General features: G+C 51.6%; 1 protein-coding gene across 1 annotated transcript in view; it reads left to right on the plus strand.

Moving 5' to 3' along the window:
* Mybpc1 (myosin binding protein C1) overlaps window positions 1–16,644 on the plus strand; it is a 62,820-nt gene that overhangs the window by 2,789 nt on the left and 43,387 nt on the right. The window contains exons 4-8 of the mRNA XM_033763502.1: window positions 2,652–2,677; window positions 8,328–8,366; window positions 10,365–10,406; window positions 14,644–14,682; window positions 15,624–15,659. Of these exons, the coding sequence (XP_033619393.1) occupies window positions 2,652–2,677; window positions 8,328–8,366; window positions 10,365–10,406; window positions 14,644–14,682; window positions 15,624–15,659 (182 nt within the window). The remainder of the gene's footprint in view (window positions 1–2,651; window positions 2,678–8,327; window positions 8,367–10,364; window positions 10,407–14,643; window positions 14,683–15,623; window positions 15,660–16,644) is intronic.

Below are 16,644 nucleotides of genomic sequence, written 5' to 3' on the forward strand. Positions count from 1 at the left end.
TTTTTTTTTTTTTTTTTTTTGCCACAGAAATATCTTTGATATCTGCTTAAAATTCTGATTGTTTTATTGAAGGTGTGCTTTATGGTCCTTGTGGACACCTAGACCAGAATTTTTATCATTATGAATATTCACCATTTTAATCTGCACTTCTCCCTAATTAGTTCATGACACCTGGATTAAGTGTCACCAAAGGCCCTCAGCAGCCAGTGACTTGTGCTGCAATTCTAGACGCAATCTCTAGCCACACTGGGTGCATTAGGTAATAAAACACAGGCTCAAAATTCTAGGGATCAAAAATAAGTAAAAGATGTTAATTTCATTTGTGTACCTAAGACAATCTGGCCATGTTGCCCCTTTCATAAAATCCCATGTTGATCTTTTGTTCTGTTTTTTGAGACCTGCTGGCATTGAAGTCTTAGTGACCCTCCTGTCTCAGCCTCCCCAGTGCTTGGATTATAGGTGTGCACTGCCCCACCCCCACCCATGTCGCTATTTGCTGGGAACAGAAGTGTTTTCTGGGCTCCTTGCTCAGTTCAGAGCTTTGGGAAAACCCAATAAATACATAGAAAAGTAGCTGCTGAATTGTACTCTTCCCAGTAGCTATTGTTTATTCAAGAATCACTTCCTAAAGTTTGAGGACGAAGTGATTATGGAAAATGAAACTGAAAAAAAAAGAGAGGCAAATTATACTTGTTGTCATCTGATTTCCAAGAGGCACACAAATTACTTCCCGAGCAGAGAGCATGGGGCTTCTGTGCCTGTCTTTTCATGAAGAGTCCGTTCTGGGTGGTCGTGCCCAGCCGTGGTTTCCAGAGAGGACATTGGACAGCCCCCGCACAGACAGACAAAGGGACAGCCAGGTGGCCAGGACTCCTGGCCAGCAGGCAGAACAGGCTTCTGTGTGTTTCCAGAGTAAAGTTTGGTTTGGTTTGGTGCGGGGAACCGAACTCAGGACCTTGAGCTTGTGAGGCACGTGGCGGTGGTACCACTGGGCTAAATCCCCGGCCCCAGAATAAAGTTTTAATCCCATGAGATTGGGCTGTGGATGGAGTGATTTTGGCAGAGGTAAAAGCCAGGCTTATTTCTCTCTCTCAAATGAATTCACCAAAAGCTAACTGTGATCGGTCATTATTTATGCCTTTCAAGTTTAAATCCACTTTGGTAAGACTGCTGCCCTTTTCTGCTCTCTTAGGAATCCTTTTGTAGGCCACTTTGGTGACCAGGGCCATGTCTCAAATTACCTTCAAAGGGTCCAGTGTTAGATCTTATAATTTAGCCAGGGATTTAGCTCAGTGGTTCCACCGCCTGCCTCGCAAGCACAAAGTCCTGAGTTCAGTCCCTGGTATGGAAAGAAAAAAAAAGTTCATAACAGATCTTACAATTTGGTTTCCTCCTGTTCTTTTTTTTTGAACTTGTATTTATCTATTTAGGCTAAACAATCTTCTCCGAAATCATCTAAAACTTTCTCCCAGTGGCATCAAATAAATATCTCCTGAAATTCCTGAGGAACTCTTTGTTGTATCAGGAATGCTTACACTTCGTATGCCTCGGTTTTCTCATCTGTAAAATGTAACGAAGACTGCACTTATTTACTCTGGAATAGTCGAAGTAAATCAAGGGAGTGCTCAGAACAGGAAGGGAGGAGATAGCATCTTCCTTTCAAAGCAGAAATCTTGTCTGCTGTGAGGGTTTCAACATCCCACGCATAATATAAACTTTGAGGCCAATCCTGCCAGCATGAGGTACACGGAGGAACACGGCAACTGCTGTTCCCCCAGCATCTGGGGTTAAGCTGTTATAATCTGTTTCCAAAAGGCTGCTACTGTGAGCACAACCGGATCGCCGGCCTGGGAGGATTTCTGTGTTCTTCAGGTGGTGAAACTCCTGACTGTCACCCTCGCAGCTCAGATACCCGGGTCCCTGAGAGCCCGTGCCGCCCAGCTCAGTGGGCTTGGCTTGGAGGGACCTGAGGGCTTCTCTCCCCAGGGGAGTCTTCGGGGTCCCCCGCTCTGAGAGTGCTGTGTGCGGTGGTGGTGGTGACGGAGTGAGGGTCACTGCGCTCCCCGCGGGGGCTTTATTTTCATGACCCCACCTGGCACGGGGCCTCTCCTATTTTAAAAAAGGTCACCCCGTGCATTACACAGGGCCGGCCTTGGAGGGACTTGTCCTGTGACCCCGTAACCACTTCCCCAGCCCGGCTCCCAGGCACGGGGAGAGCGAGGGGGTAACAACTCCAGTCCCTGCGCAGTTGTCTCCTTCGACTTAGGCTGACGCAGCTGAACTTCAGGGGACAAAGCCCTCCTCCACCACCATCCCCAGCTCTGCGGCTCCAACCCCAGCTTGGCTTTTTTGGAAAACAAGACTAAGGAGCTCCCCAGAGGTCCCCAGAGGAGCCAGCGCTTGTCCTGACTGCTACAATAGTCGCAGGGGGATTGAAGCCCCAGTGCCAGGAGAGCCAGGTGAGAGGAGGACAAAAAGCCCTGTCGATTTAGGGAAATTCCCTGGGCTGAATCCCTTCATCGGTCCGCCCAGGGCTTCGAGAGCAGCCTTGGGCCACACTGATTCCATCCTCCCGGGTAGCTGGCTCGCTTTGTTTGCAGGTGACAGTGGTCCTGGAGTGCGACAGCCTCTCCTTGCTTTTGAAACGAAAGCGCAGGCCTGGAGTCTGTGGACCCAGGTAGAGTCCAGCATGCAGCAGGCCTCGGGGTTTTTCAAGGTTTTTTTTTTTATAAAAAGACACTGGATATATTTAATTTGGTTTTAAATGGCAGATATCACTTATTATAGCATGTGGCATACTGAAAATTACTTGCTTTCTGGTTAAACGGGCTTATAACCACCGCGCTTTGAAGTGGTATCCAAGTCTTCACAGCTCCCGGCTCATCTCAGCCTGGAGGGCTGCTGCCTCTCTCTCCTCCCTTCTCCTCCTCCCTCCCATCCAGGCCGCACCTCCACCCACAACCACAGCTCCACCCATCTTTAATTTCAAAGTGAGCTCCTTGTAAATTGCCAGGCGGGGCTGCAGCCTAGATCGTCCTGTTCCGCCTCCAAGAGGAGAAGCCGTCCTGGCCAGCACGTCACCTTGCGAGGGGTCGGCACCTCCCGGGGCCCAGCTGCGCTCTGTCCCTCGGTCTGAGCCCCTGAGCACAGGGCTCGGAGCAAGGAGGAGAGGCGCTCACTTTGGGGACCCCAGAGCCCCGGGTGTCCCCGGGGGGAGCCCTCCCAGCCTGGGGTCCCCCAGGAAGCACAGGTCCCCTCGGAAGTGGGGGCCCTTGGGATCTGCGGGCAGCTACGTCCCTGGCCCTGAGTTTTTATTTGAACTGCTTCATAATTGTCAGAGCTGTGGACTCCTCCAGATGAGGTGTACGACACGTGTTTATTAAAAAGCAAAACAAATTGCTCCTCGGCCTTTCGGCTAAGACCAAGTGTGAAAAGCAAAACAACACACATTCAGATGGATGGTTTTCTTCCTTTAAAAATTTTGTGATGAATTCTGAACGAACCGTTCTCAAATTTGAGGGTCTCAGAGCCGCGGATTTAGCTCAGTGGTTCTACCGCCTGCCTCACAAGCACAAGGTCCTGAGTTTGAGCCCCCAAAACAAAAACAAAACAAACAAACAAAAAAACTTCTTAATCAAGACCCATTCACTGTGGCCAGAATTGTAAAAGGAGAGACACTACTACACCCTTGTGCTTCTCCTGGGGATGAAGACAGGGATTAATATTCTAAATAGGCAACAGTCACCTGGATTCAGGGCCAACGTCTGGACCCAGCCCGTCCCTGACCCCTACCCTTACTGAAAATCCTTGCTATGTACACTTGCTACGTGTACACTGCTACGTGGCCTGCTCCCCCATTTGACCCCAGTTAGTCAATATTACCCGGGTGACTGTACTGTAATCTTATTGGTTGGTCATGGTTTTGCCCCACCTCATGCCCACCTTGTCATTTTCCATTGGGTCTTATAGTTTTGTCCCCCTTCATACCTGCCTCACCACATGGCTTGCTGTATAAACATCTCTGAAAAGCAGGGTGGGTGGGCAACCCACTTTCCAGTCTCCCTTCTGTCTCTCTTAGACAGAAGCTATCTTTCAATAAATTCTTTCCTACTCAAAAATTTTTTTTTCTGAGGGTCTCAGATCAATGTTCACTGTCAATAATTTTGTTGTTGTTTTGTTTCTTGGAGACAGGATCTCACTGTGCAGTTCAGGCTGGACTTAAGCTCACTATGAAGCCCAGGTTTGGCCTGAAACTCAAAGCGACCCTCCTGCCTCAGCCTCCTGTGTGCTGGGATGACAGGCATGTGCCACCACTTGTGTCTCTTAATAATTACTGAAGAAAGTGAAACACGTTCATTTCTTTGGAAAGGGACACTGACACATGTTCGGAAAACAGGGGCACACTGAGTGCACCCTGCAAGCTGTGAGGACGCTGCTGTTACTGCTAGAGACTTTCCCTGGAGACTTGTGACAGAATGTGAGTGGCCACAGCAGAGACCTACTTCCCCTGATGACAAGGGTGCCGCTGAGCTCATGGATGCCCTAAGAGGGTCCCAGGACTCTCAGGAGTTCCAGACCATACTTGGAAATCAGTCTATGATCGTCCGTAAAAAATAGGTAGTTCCTTTGCATCTCAAGGCACGAAACATGGGAACCCATGCCAATGTTACACTGAGTAGAGAAGGAAGCAAAACTAAGTGTGGAACCATCAAAATAGCACTAAAGATTGAGTAATCCAAATTCTCTATCCCTGATAGGTTAGCGATTTTGTTTTTTTTGAGGCAGGGGCTCACTATGTAGCCCTGGTCTCAAATTCACAGCAATCCTCCTGCCTCAGCCTCCTCAGTGCTGGGATTATAGGCGTGCGCCACCATGCCCAGCCTGAGAGCCTATAATTTGCTGTAACTAAAGGGACGATATGGGATTTGGCCGGATACAGCCAACATCACTGGCTAAAACTTGCCCTTCAGTTAGAGAACCACACAATGAGATCCTGTTGCAAAAAAACAAACAAAATGGAGGCAAGTTAAGCTCCAGTTGGGTTTTTGGCCTTGGGTTCGAGCCAGGGCTTTTTCTCCTTCAAGCCACTGCCCCTGGGGCCCTGCTGGGTATCTGTGGAAATAGAAAGGGCTGCCAGAGACCACGGTGCCATTCAGAGCCTTGGAGGGCATGGACTGGCGCCCTGACCTTGACTACAGGCGGCCAGACAGGCCCTGAAACAGCCCAGGGCCCCGGTGTGTGCCTGGGGAGAGGGCGCCCGGGAAGAGGCCCCAAGCTGGGTCCCGCACAGCTGCTCTGGAATCCAGCCCCTTCCTTGCTTCCTTGGGCCCTTTTTTTTCTTCTTTAAGACTGTACTGATTTCTTCTTCTTTATTTGTGTCTTTATTTTTAATAGCTACGTACACCTTCTTGTTTTTGGAGACTATCATTTTGGTAGTCACCTTTATTTGTCTGGTTTTGACCTTTAAAATCTGTCTTCCTTCATTTCTGTCTTTTTTAGGCAGGGATTTGCTATGTAGTGGAGGCTAGCTTCGAACTCACTACATGACATAGAGTGGCCTCAAACTCAAGGGATCCTCCCGCCTCAGCCTCCCAAGTGCTGGGATAACAGTGTGTGCCACCACACCTGGTGCCTTTTAAATTTTAAATAAGCACTGTAGCAGGACCTCGCCTCCACCAGTATTTGCTCGCTTAGGAAGTTTCTGGAAGGCAGGCGCCTCCAGGCCACCTAACTCAAGACGTAGGTGTAGCCAACGGAGGGGTCTTCGCCAAGCACCAGGTCGGACGGGCTCCTGACGCAGCTGATGGCTGCTTTTCCAGCCTTATTTTTGAGAGGAGGATCCTTAGAAAGGCGAGGGTGGGTTGTGCTGAGAGCCGAGGTTCCGGTGGCCTCCCACACTGATGGATGGCTGGGCGACTGCCTGGAGCCCGGCCTGGAGGTGACTGGGAGACATAGCGTTCCTGAGGGGACACGGATGAGGAGGTGCCTGCAGCGCCAGGGGACAGGCAGGGTTTCTGGCAGCCAGCAGAGGGCTTTGAACTATATTTACAAAGCACCTGCTGTGGAGACGGGAGAGGAGGAGGAACAGGCGCGTCCTCTCCAGGCTTGTGACCGAGGGGACTGAGAAATCCCTGCTAGCATTTGTAACCTCATTCAACGAGGGACAGGGACAGGTGACACGGGCAGCCTGGGCTGTATTCTGTCTCCCCAAGTGTGCGTCTTATTACCTGTCATCCCAGCACTTGGGAGGCTGAGGCAGGAGGATCGCTGTGAGTTCAAGACCAGCCTGGGCTATGTAGCAAGACCCTGTCACAAAAAAACAAATAAATACATAAATAAATAGGTTCCACATTCCCACAGGTACAGACGAGTTGCTATTGGTTCCTTCACTGGCTATAAAGTAATGGGGTTTCTGTGATTTTAAGAAAGGACAGCTCTTGTTGTGCTTGCTCACCAGCGAAGTGCACAGTTTTTGGTTTTCCCCCGCGTGCAGTCCTACAGACGTCTCGGCACTGCCGTCCTGTCCGGTCTCCGTGCTGCCTGTCGGTGGCTCGGCAGGAAGTGGATGTAAGGCCTCTAAGTTCCCAGGGTGGCAGTGTGTCCGGGCTGCATCTCGGACCCGGGGCCCTGCAGGCACAGAGGGAATGGAGAACAGACGTCGGGGCCACTCTGGTCTCAGGGCCCTGGATGATGATGCCGACCGCTGGGCCTCGTCCCGCCCCGCAGAGCGGCCGTGTCCCCTGGGGGCCACACAGCGCGGCCAGTGCCACAGTCCCCGCCCGGTCACCCATGCTGCCTGCCTCTTGCAGTGCTTTTTGGTCACTTCCTTTACACCAGCAGAGGAAGGAGGCGCCCGTCTTTGTTTAACTGGAGAGGAGAGGAGAGAGAGAGAGCTGTCCCGAGGCTGCAGGGGAACACGCTCGTCACAGTCAGGAAGCCCCGGAATAAGGGAGCTCGGGCTGAGCATGGAGCCCACAGAGAGGACACAGGTGTCACAGGGTGGCAGCCCTGAGGGTGTGACACAGCTCTTGCGGCCTGGCAGGGCCCACGCTGTGCCTCGGACCTGGGGTCAGTACAGATGCGGGCTGTGCTTGCTTATTTACTAATTTATTTTTGGTTTGCTGTGTGGCCCAGGCTGGCCTCCATCTTGGATTGGCCGCAATCCTCCTGCCTCAGCCTCCTGAGTGTGGGATGACAGCCATGTGTCCTCGTGCCCCGCTGAAGGTCATTTCTTTTATTATTCTTATTTCACAGACCAAGAAAGGAGGCTGAGAGAGAGAGAGAGAGAATAAGGGATTCACCAAGAGACCAAGAGACCAAAAGAATCAGGCAGAGTCAGGATTCAGACCTTATTTTATCTGGCACAGTCTTCTGTGCAGGGAAAGCAAAGATACAGAGAAAAAGGAAGACGTCGCTGCTTTCAGTGGCAAAAAGGTCACAAGTTGAACAGAGAAGCGAGCTCTGAACAGGGGAACAAGGGGCAGAATGGGGTGTCGAGGCAGAGCCCCCACGGTGGCTTTGAATGCCAACCTCACACAGGTGTGGGCCTGCTGGGCACAGTCGCGGGAAGTGCGCGGTTGTGTGGTAAAACAGGGTGACAGCAGCTCAGTCCCACAGATGACCATCAGGAAAGCCTCGCCATTCTGAGCGTCCTGACACCCAAATTCGGTTTCCGCTCTGTGCTCCGGGATCTGAAAACCAAGTTTCAACCAAGGCTGCCGTTCTGTCTCCTGTAGTTGTACGGGCTTTTCTCCCAGATTACTAACACACTCATTTACAGTCATCTGAATATTAGACAATGGTTTTTTTCTCCTTTGTTTTGGTTTGGTTTGGTTTTTTGAGACAAAGTCTCACTATGTAGCACAGGCTGGCCTCAAACTCACTGTTATCCTCCTGCCTCAGCCTCCCCAGTACTGGTTTACAGGTCGTGCACCACCGGAAATAGTTCACTCCTTAACAGAAGTTTTCCTTCGCAGTCAGGTTTCTCTGTAACACTGGGCTCCTGAAGCCAGTGGGAGAACCTCAGAATTCCAGCTTTGAAAATCTGGGGGAGCCTGGGAGAATGCACACTTCCTGCAAAACCCGAGCCGGGGTCCCACAGAGGGCAGCAGGCGCTCGGTTTGTAGCCAACAGGGTGCTCCAGAGCTGGAGGGCGTCGGCATCCTGGCCCGGCAGGTGTCCCTTGGCGCAGGACAATGCCGAGGCCCCCTGCCCCCCCACCCCGCGTGCCGGGCTCTGTCCATCATGACGCTGGGCCCGCCCGGGACACCCGAGCGCCCCCCGCCTGCAGGACGCCCGCCTAACACTCCTGTCCTCTGTCCCCGCAGAAAATGAGGCCCCGGCCCCAGCCCCGCCGCCGCCCGAAGGTGAGTGAAGCCTCGTCGGGGTGACCCTGCAGCCACGCTTCCTGGTCGCTAGGGGGCACCGTCACCCCAAGGTGTTGCTGTGCCCGAGTTTCAGCTTGGGGAAGGCTGAGAATTTGTGGGGCTTCCCCACTTGGGTCACAGTTCACAGTCTCTCGTGTGTTAAAGAGGAGTGTATCGCACCTCAATAGCCCCGCCCGACTGGAGGTCTGTTGCTTTTTGAGACCAAATCTTGCTATGCAGCCTAGGCTGGCCTCGATCAGGAAATCCTCCTGTCTCGGCCTCCTGATGCTGGGATCACAGGCGTGCGCCACGGCACCCAGCCCTATTTGATTTATGTCACCAGAAGTACCTTTGGTGACCCCTGGACCCTATCATGACCAATTTGTTGAAGTCTTAGTATTCCGTGGTCCACCAGGTGGCAGCCTGAAAACAACACAGAGCAGGGGGGTGGATTTAGCTCAGTGGTCCCGGCGCCTGCCTCGTAAGTGCAAGGGCCCGACTTCCAGAAAAACCAAACCAAAACTAAAAAAACAAGCAGAGATCCAGAGAAAGAGAGAGTGTGCTGGCCGTGGCACAGGCCCACCAACACACGGTGCACACAGCTGGCCTTCACACAATAGCAGACCTGAGGAACAGGGCAGGACTGGCAGCCCGCGGGGGCTCGGGAATCCTTTGCCTGAGCCACCAAGCAGCCCGCACAGGGAGCAAGCACAAGGCGCGCGATTCTCGGTGGAAACACCAGCGGCCCCTTCGTCTTCCTCCCGTTTAATGGACTGTGCACTGGGTCGTGACCTTTCCACAGCCCTGGGGGCGCCGAGGCCCGCTCTGCAGAGGAGGCAGCGCTAGCTGAGAATCCCGCAGCCGGGGGGGCAACCAAACAGCCGGAGACGACAGACCCTCGGGCAGGGCTAGTGTGGGTTAAGCGTGGTTATCAGTGTCTCAGGCCCTGGGTGAGGCCGCTGCCCAGGGGAAGCTGGAGTCGAACACAGCCCGAGTTTCTGCTGTTTTTGCATGGATTTATGTGGGGATTTGGAAGCTTTTCCACCCCAGACACTGTTTCAAGACAGCAGTTTGAGCCAGCTAACCGCTCAGGGGGCCGCAGAGGCTGGGCAGCCGGGCAGGCTCCAGCCTCGTTCCCTACGGACCTGGGAGACCTGGCGCTGTTTTTCGAAAGCCGCGCGAGAGAGATTCCCCTTCCCCTCCCGGGTGCTTGCTGGGTGCTGCGGCTGCCGCTGTAACTTCTGCACGGCATTGACTTTCTGCGGCCAAAGCGTCTCCTCTGAAACGCTGAGTTGTCCTTCCTGGTTATCTGAGCTTGGCTCTCTGTTCCCCAATCGAGAGAGACACGATGCCTGCCGGGGAGACGCCTTTCCCTACACATAGCGTCAGCCAGGTACCGTGTGGACAGCTGAATGCATGATTTCCAGCAGAGAAATACAAACCGGGCTCCCGACTGATACAATCAGATGTCACCACGCTCATGTTGCATTTATAGCCAGGAAACCCGATCCACAAGAGTCTTACGTCCACCGAAAAATTTTCTTTGAAACTGCGCATATGGCACAATTGCAGATTTTATACTTTCCTATAATTTTTGTTTGTGTATTTGTTTTTTTGAGACAGGGTCTCACTGTGTAGTTGAGACTGAACTGGAACTCACTATGTAACCCAGGCTGGTCTCGAACTCACAGCGATCCTCCTGCCTCAGCCTCCCGAATGCTGGGATGACAGGCGTGCGCCACCACGCCCAGCTTCCTATAATATTTAGAAGCCTGCACTTCTAGAACCCATTACATGGGTCAAATTCCTGGCAGAAGTCTGTTCCTTGTTGGCTTCTAAAATGAAATAATCCACATAGCTCAGTGTTCCCCTGGCATGCACTGGAACTCAGTCCCAGTAACACTTGAGTGTGCTTTTCCTAGATGCATGCTTTTGTATGTGCGTTTTCCCTGTTATTCCTACAACACATTTTAAAGTGTGCTTCTTTTGTCCACACAGAACCAAATAAAGAGAAGGAGGCGGGAAGCGGACCGGCCAAGGGTGAGTGAGGAAGGGAGGGAGGGAGAGGCCGCAGGGGTTGTCCCGTAGCTGCCTGGCCTGGTCTCTGATCTCTTCCCTGTGCTTGAGTTTCCTCTCCCTCTTATCTGGGAGGCCCAGTCGGCAGCCAAGTTTCCATCGCACACATTGCTGAAAGGAAGCGGCAGTGATAAAAATATCACGAGCGCCTGGGGCGACGCCAGCAAACGGACTGAGACGGACCGGTCCGATGCAGCGCGCGGAGGAAAGGGGACTTCGGGCTGGGGATGACTGACACCAACCAGAAAAAGGATCTGCAAGGCCCGCGTGTGCCCAGACAGAAGCTCTGCGCTGCTGGCACCGCTGCTGTCGCCCTCGCTGAGCCAGTCCCGTCCACGGGGGCGATCTGTAGAGAACGACGCCACTGGACCCTCGCATGCCCCTCTGTGAGCCCCGAAGGACGAGCCCCCTGCCTGGGCGGGGAGGACGGGGCGTCCGCTGGAAGCGGTTCTGACCACGCAGTGAGAAATCGCTCCGCAGACACCACCGCTCCCCGGGTCTCGGCTGCGTCACCGGTGCCCGCTCACGGCCTCCCCGTCCCGTCGTGACTGAAGCGCCTGCTTCTCTCTTCCAGTCCACTGCACCTCGGCTAACGGGCCTTGCGCTCCCCGGGCCGCCCGGCTGTGCCCTTGACCTTCAGCGGGGCCCACAGATAGGGCTCGGCCCTCCTGACTGCTGCTTCCTTCCGGGCGAATCTCCCCGTGGCAGGGAGGGGTTGCAGGCGCTTTGCAGGTCCTGCTGGGGGCCAAGCGGGCGGACACACCCCTGCCTCCAGACCTGGAAAGGGCTTGGCCCGGCTGCAAGCTGCACCAGCAGGGAAAATGATGTCCTACCTGGGGCCAAGCGGCAGCCTGAAACACAGCCCGTGCCTGAGCGGAGCTCCCGGGTACTCACATGAGATTTCTTTCTTTCCCCTTCAATTTTCTGTTCTTTCTTTCTTTTTTTTTTTTTTTTGATACCGGAAATCGAACTCAGGACCTTGTGCTTTTGAGGCGGGCGGCGGAACCACTGAGGTAAATCCCTGGCCTCTTTCCCCTTCAGTGTGTGGTTCTGGGGATGGAACCGAGGGCCTTGCCCATGCCCAGCAAGCCCTCTACCGCTTTCCCCCTGTGCTGCATCCCACTCCTTTAAAAACACTTTCTACACGTGCAAAGCAATACTCAACCAACCAACTAACCAACAAAAACTCTTTTTCTGTATGATGAAAGAACAAAGCCAAGGCAGGGTGTGATGGCACAGGCCTGTATTCCCAGCACCTGGGAGGCTGAGGCAGGAGGATCACCACAAACTGAAAGCCAGCATGGGATACATAGTGAGTTTGAGGACAGCCTGAACCACACAGCCTTCGAAAGAGAGAAAGAAAGAAACTGATTCAACCAAACAGCAATACCAGAACTTAGAAGTGCAAATTCCACACTAGGGCCAATGAATAAAATATAATACTTCGGGGGCCTAGGATTCTTCTAGAATAACCACTGCGAGATGTTGATGGGATGCTAAGCATCGGTCCTTTCCTGCCCCTCGATGGATGCAAAGACCGCCGTCTATCTCTGTACTCACTTACTTTTGTTTGCTTATTTGTTTTTTGAGACAGGGTCTCTCTATGTCGCCCAGGCTGGCCTCTAACTCACAGCGATCCTCCTGCCTCAGCCTGCGGTGCTGGGATCACAGGTGTGCGTCACCACGCCTGGCTGTATTCACTCGTCCAGCAGGGGTTCGCTCAAGGAAGCAGGGTGCCTGCTGTGGTCCAGGCCCGGGTCCTGACCTTCTGAGCCCACTTTTACTTTGGGGAAGGAGGGTCAGCAGCAGAGGACGGTGGGTTTCAGCTCTGGAAGGGACCAGGGCCAGAGAGGGCCAGTCGTGGGGACACCTCTGGAGAACATGGCTGGGCGGGCCTTGTGGAAAGCCCCCCACTGCCCCCAGACTCGGAACCAGAGACATTCTGAAGATCATGGCTCATGTCAGTGCCTAAGTTATGAGGCTTTGCATTTAAAAACTTTTTTAAATCTCATTAGTTTAGAGTCTGTATATTTGGCTAAACCCAACTGGAACAATTAATGCCTCTCCTCGCTTTTCTTCCAGAAAAATAACTGCTTTTGGTGCTGAATGCAAGCAAAATAGAGCCGTGATTTTCTTTTCCCAGGCAATAGGATGCCCTGAGGGAACCCCGCGAGCAGCAACCTCACACCACGCAGCTGTGGGCCCCAGGCCCCTACTGCCAAGGAGATAGCAGAGGAGGAAGTGAATCAGCAAAAGCCCACAAATGTTCTCCTCCACGGTGCAGTTTTCGACTCGAAAAGAATGCTTGCATTTTTCTTCTTTAGGTCCCTTTACAGTCGCAGTAACATTACACCATTGCTTTTTGGAGGGGGTACGGGGATCAAACTCAGGCCCCTGAGCTTGTGAGGCAGGCGGTGGCACCACTGAGCTAAATCCCTGGCTAAATCCTGCTTTTTATTAGCATGCTCAGATTCCTAAACAATTTACCTTTAATGCCAACCTACCATCTAAGACACGTCGCTCATTTTTTCTTCATCACTTCTTGGTGACTAACTGTGTTGAAAAGTGGTATCAGTAGGGCCAGGGGTTTAGCTCAGTGGTTCTGCCACCTGCCTCGCAAGCGACAGGAGTTCGAACTCCGGTACCACCCCCCGCTGAAATCAGATTTTTTCAATTCTAGGGCACAGCCTGTACATGACAGGGTACTCCATGGATTAAACAGAGTCGAGGGAGGAAAGCTCAGTATGGACGAATAGCTGCTGTAAGGTGCATTCCGATTTCCTCAGCACCCGCGTGAGAAGACATATGTCTTCTCATTAGAAAAAAATGATAAATTGGGAAAAGAAATTTCAGGTCACAAAGTAATATTTGTAGCGAATAATAGATTACACCCAAATGTGCTATTCTTACTTCTTCTTCTTGGGAATTTTTAAAATACTCTAAAATTAATATCTGACTTTGTGTCATTTTATACCATTCTATAAGTTGATATATTTTTTTCTTTTTCTTTTTCTTTTCTTTTTGAAACAGGGTCTCACTATGTAGTTGAGACTGACCTGGAACTCACTATGTAGCCCAGGCTGGTCTCGAACTCACAGTGATCCTCCTGCCTCAGCCTCCTGAGTTGCTGGGATTACAGGTGTGCGCCACCATGCCTGGCTATAAGATGATATTTTGAAACCCACAATTATTCTAGTATTTTTAATGCAGGATGATTGTTTTATAAAAGGTGTAGAGAGAGGTTCTAATGACAGCAAATGAATCTTGGAGCATCTAAACTGTGAACTTTGCCATTCAGGTATTTAGAGAAAGGGAAGATTCATTCAGTAGAAGACATATTTTCAGGCCTGGGGATTTAGCCCTCAGTGGTTCCACTGCCTGCCTTGCAAGTGCAAGAACCCCATTTCCATCCCTGGTACCAAAAAAGAAGAGATATATTTTGAATTTTACAAAATTCTGGGTAAATATTAAGAAATTATAAGCATTGGTCAAAACCAATATGACCTTGGGGAAAATGTTTATCGGGTTCCTAAAATAATGAGCATGGTCAGATGGTTTGGTTTCTATTAGCTCACTTGGCTTTCATTTCGTAAACACAGGACAGCCCTGAGGGAGAATTCTGGGGGGAAGCAAGCTCCCAGTCCACCCTCTGGGCTTCTATGTCTGTGTCCGGGTGAATGAGGTACGTGAAGAGCATCTGTCACTGACTTTAGCCACAAAAGGAGAACTTGAAAACCATCGCCAGTGTTGATCTCATCAAGGTTTAATTTTTAGCCTCGATTTTTTTTAACTTCCTGTCACATAAACCCTTCCACACAGTTCCACGCTTTAGCTGCACTTCGATCTGCCTTACCCAGTTCCCTTCTCCTGTCATTATTATTACTACTGTCATTATTGTTTTGGTTTGTTTTTCTTTTAGACAAGAGTCTATGTGAACACATGCAGCAGTCTCCTGCCTCAGCCTCCCAAGCGCTGAGACAGCGGGGCTGCACCAACACACCCAGCTCCCTTCCCCTTTTATTTTTTCTTCTTCTCTTTGCCTGAACTACTGAAGTTTAACCTGCAGGCACCAAGTCTTCACAGACTCACTCGACTGTTGGAAATGCTGTGTGTTTTCTCCTCTTCTGGTTCAGATTTCTCTTCTCAGGCTCCCTGGATGAAGTCCTTCCTCCTTGACTTTTACTCCTGTTTCTTGTTTCAGATGAAGAGGAAGCGTCCCCGCCTAGCGCCTTGCCTCCAGGTTAGGAAGAGCCCTGACCTACCCCTGCTTCCTAGCTTAGTGCTCACTCATTACCTGGAGAGAGGGCCCTCACAGAGTTGGTGCACCAAGAGGGGAAATGCTGGCTCCAAGGACAGGGTTTTTCCGTTTGTTTTACATGAGAAACTTATTTTTTCTTTTTGAGGTACGGTCTTGCTAAGTCACTCAGCTGCCCAGGCTAGACTCCAACTTGCAATCCTCCTGCCTCAGCCTCCCAGAGTGCTGAGATGGCAGGAGTTTCTGCTATGCCTGGCTTTACATCAGAAACTTTTTTTTTTTTTTTGTATCAGGGATTGGACTCAGGACCTTGCACTTTCGAGATAGGTATGGCCCCACTGAGCTAAATCCCTGGCCCACAAAAGAAATTTTTAAAAAGATTTCTTTTAGAGATAAAAAATAATTATAACCAGTAAGCCTTGGGTATCATTTTTAGGGGGAAACTTGTTTGTCTTATTTCCCTCTACATACCCTCCCTCCCAGTATTTAAAGTTAGATATTTGAACTATTAAATTTCTTTCTTCTTCTTCTTTTTTTTTGGTACGGGGGATTGAACTCGGGTCCTTGCGCTTTAGGCAGTCACCAGAACCACTGAGCTCAATCTCCAGCCCCAAATGTCATGGTTTTAAAAGAAGTTCTACTGTTTGATTGTTTTTTGAGGCAGGGTCTGCCTTTGTAGTTCAGGCTGGTCTTGAACTCAAAGTGATTTCCCTGCCTCAGCCTCCTGAGTGCTGGGATCACAGGCATGTGTGCCACCACGGCTCTACTTTTAGAGCTGGAGCTCCACCGAGTTTTCCATCCCAATCAGCTCGTGATTTTTCTGTGCCCATCACCAAAAGAGGCAGAGTGGGGGACCCAGAAGGCTGGAGCCAGCAGTCGCCCCCTCTGCCCCAGCCGGACACCCTCCAAATCCACTTTCCTTTCAGGTTTGGGTAGTCGGGCCCTGGAACGGAAGGACTCAGGTGAGCACGGGCAAGGCCCGACTTCATCTTCTCCGGCCACTACAGGCCCGGCCCGGCCTTGCTCTCCGTTCTAATGCTTGTTTTGTTCGATTGCGAGCTGAGCCAGTGATCCTTCATTTCACCTCCTCTTACAAAAAAACTAACGTTTTGGGAAACCCTTAATTCTGCATGGTGCTCTCGCAGACACACAGTCAAGGATCCAGCCACAGGTTCCACAGCCTCTTCTGTTGTATTTTAAGGATCATTTGAAACCTGGAACCACAACCCATGTCCGTCCAGAGGTGTGTTCAGGTGTAGCAGCTCCCATTTATGTCGAATTTTAAGCAGAGTCAGTAAAACAGTTCCAAATGTATCCAGCCGGGGACAGCTTCAATTCCGTGAGGTTATTTGCTCGTTCATTCAACAAATGTGTGTTGTGGGCCGGAGATAACCCAAAGACAGGCCGGGTCTACAGGCACAGCGGGTGTAGGAGTGAACAGAGCAAGGGAAACACTCCCTCGTTTTCCGAGCAGGAATGGCCACTGCCCACCCTGTCAGTACGGCGGACACACACGCAACGCAACGGTCACGTTCACCCGGGCCTTAAAACCGAGCCTTCCCGTCCCACTTTGCTTAACTCCTGATGGGGACAGACCCGCGGCCTGCGCATGATGATACGGGAGGACTAGAATAACCGAGCGCACCCTCTCCTTCTTTTCAAGAACCCTTAACAGAGTTGGTGACCCCCGCCTTTCCTTCCGGCTCTAAGTGGCTGACGCAGCTGCTCTCACTTCAGCCAAGAGAGGAGGACTTGGCGCAGATTAAGGCCAAGCCCCTCGGAAACGCAAAACGAGCTTCCTTTCTTTCCACTGCTTGCCCCTGCCGGACAGTCCCGCCATCGCCCCCTTCTGTCCCTGCAGGCCCCGGTGCAGGTGTCTAACCTGCGAACCGGCAGCAGGGGGAAAGGCCGGGCGGGGAAACTGAGGCAGCTCCGGGTTTATTAGAC

Source organism: Fukomys damarensis, unplaced genomic scaffold (genome assembly GCF_012274545.1).
Source record: "Fukomys damarensis isolate Sample0158 unplaced genomic scaffold, DMR_v1.0_HiC HiC_scaffold_15, whole genome shotgun sequence".
NCBI classification, from domain to species: Eukaryota; Metazoa; Chordata; class Mammalia; order Rodentia; family Bathyergidae; genus Fukomys; species Fukomys damarensis.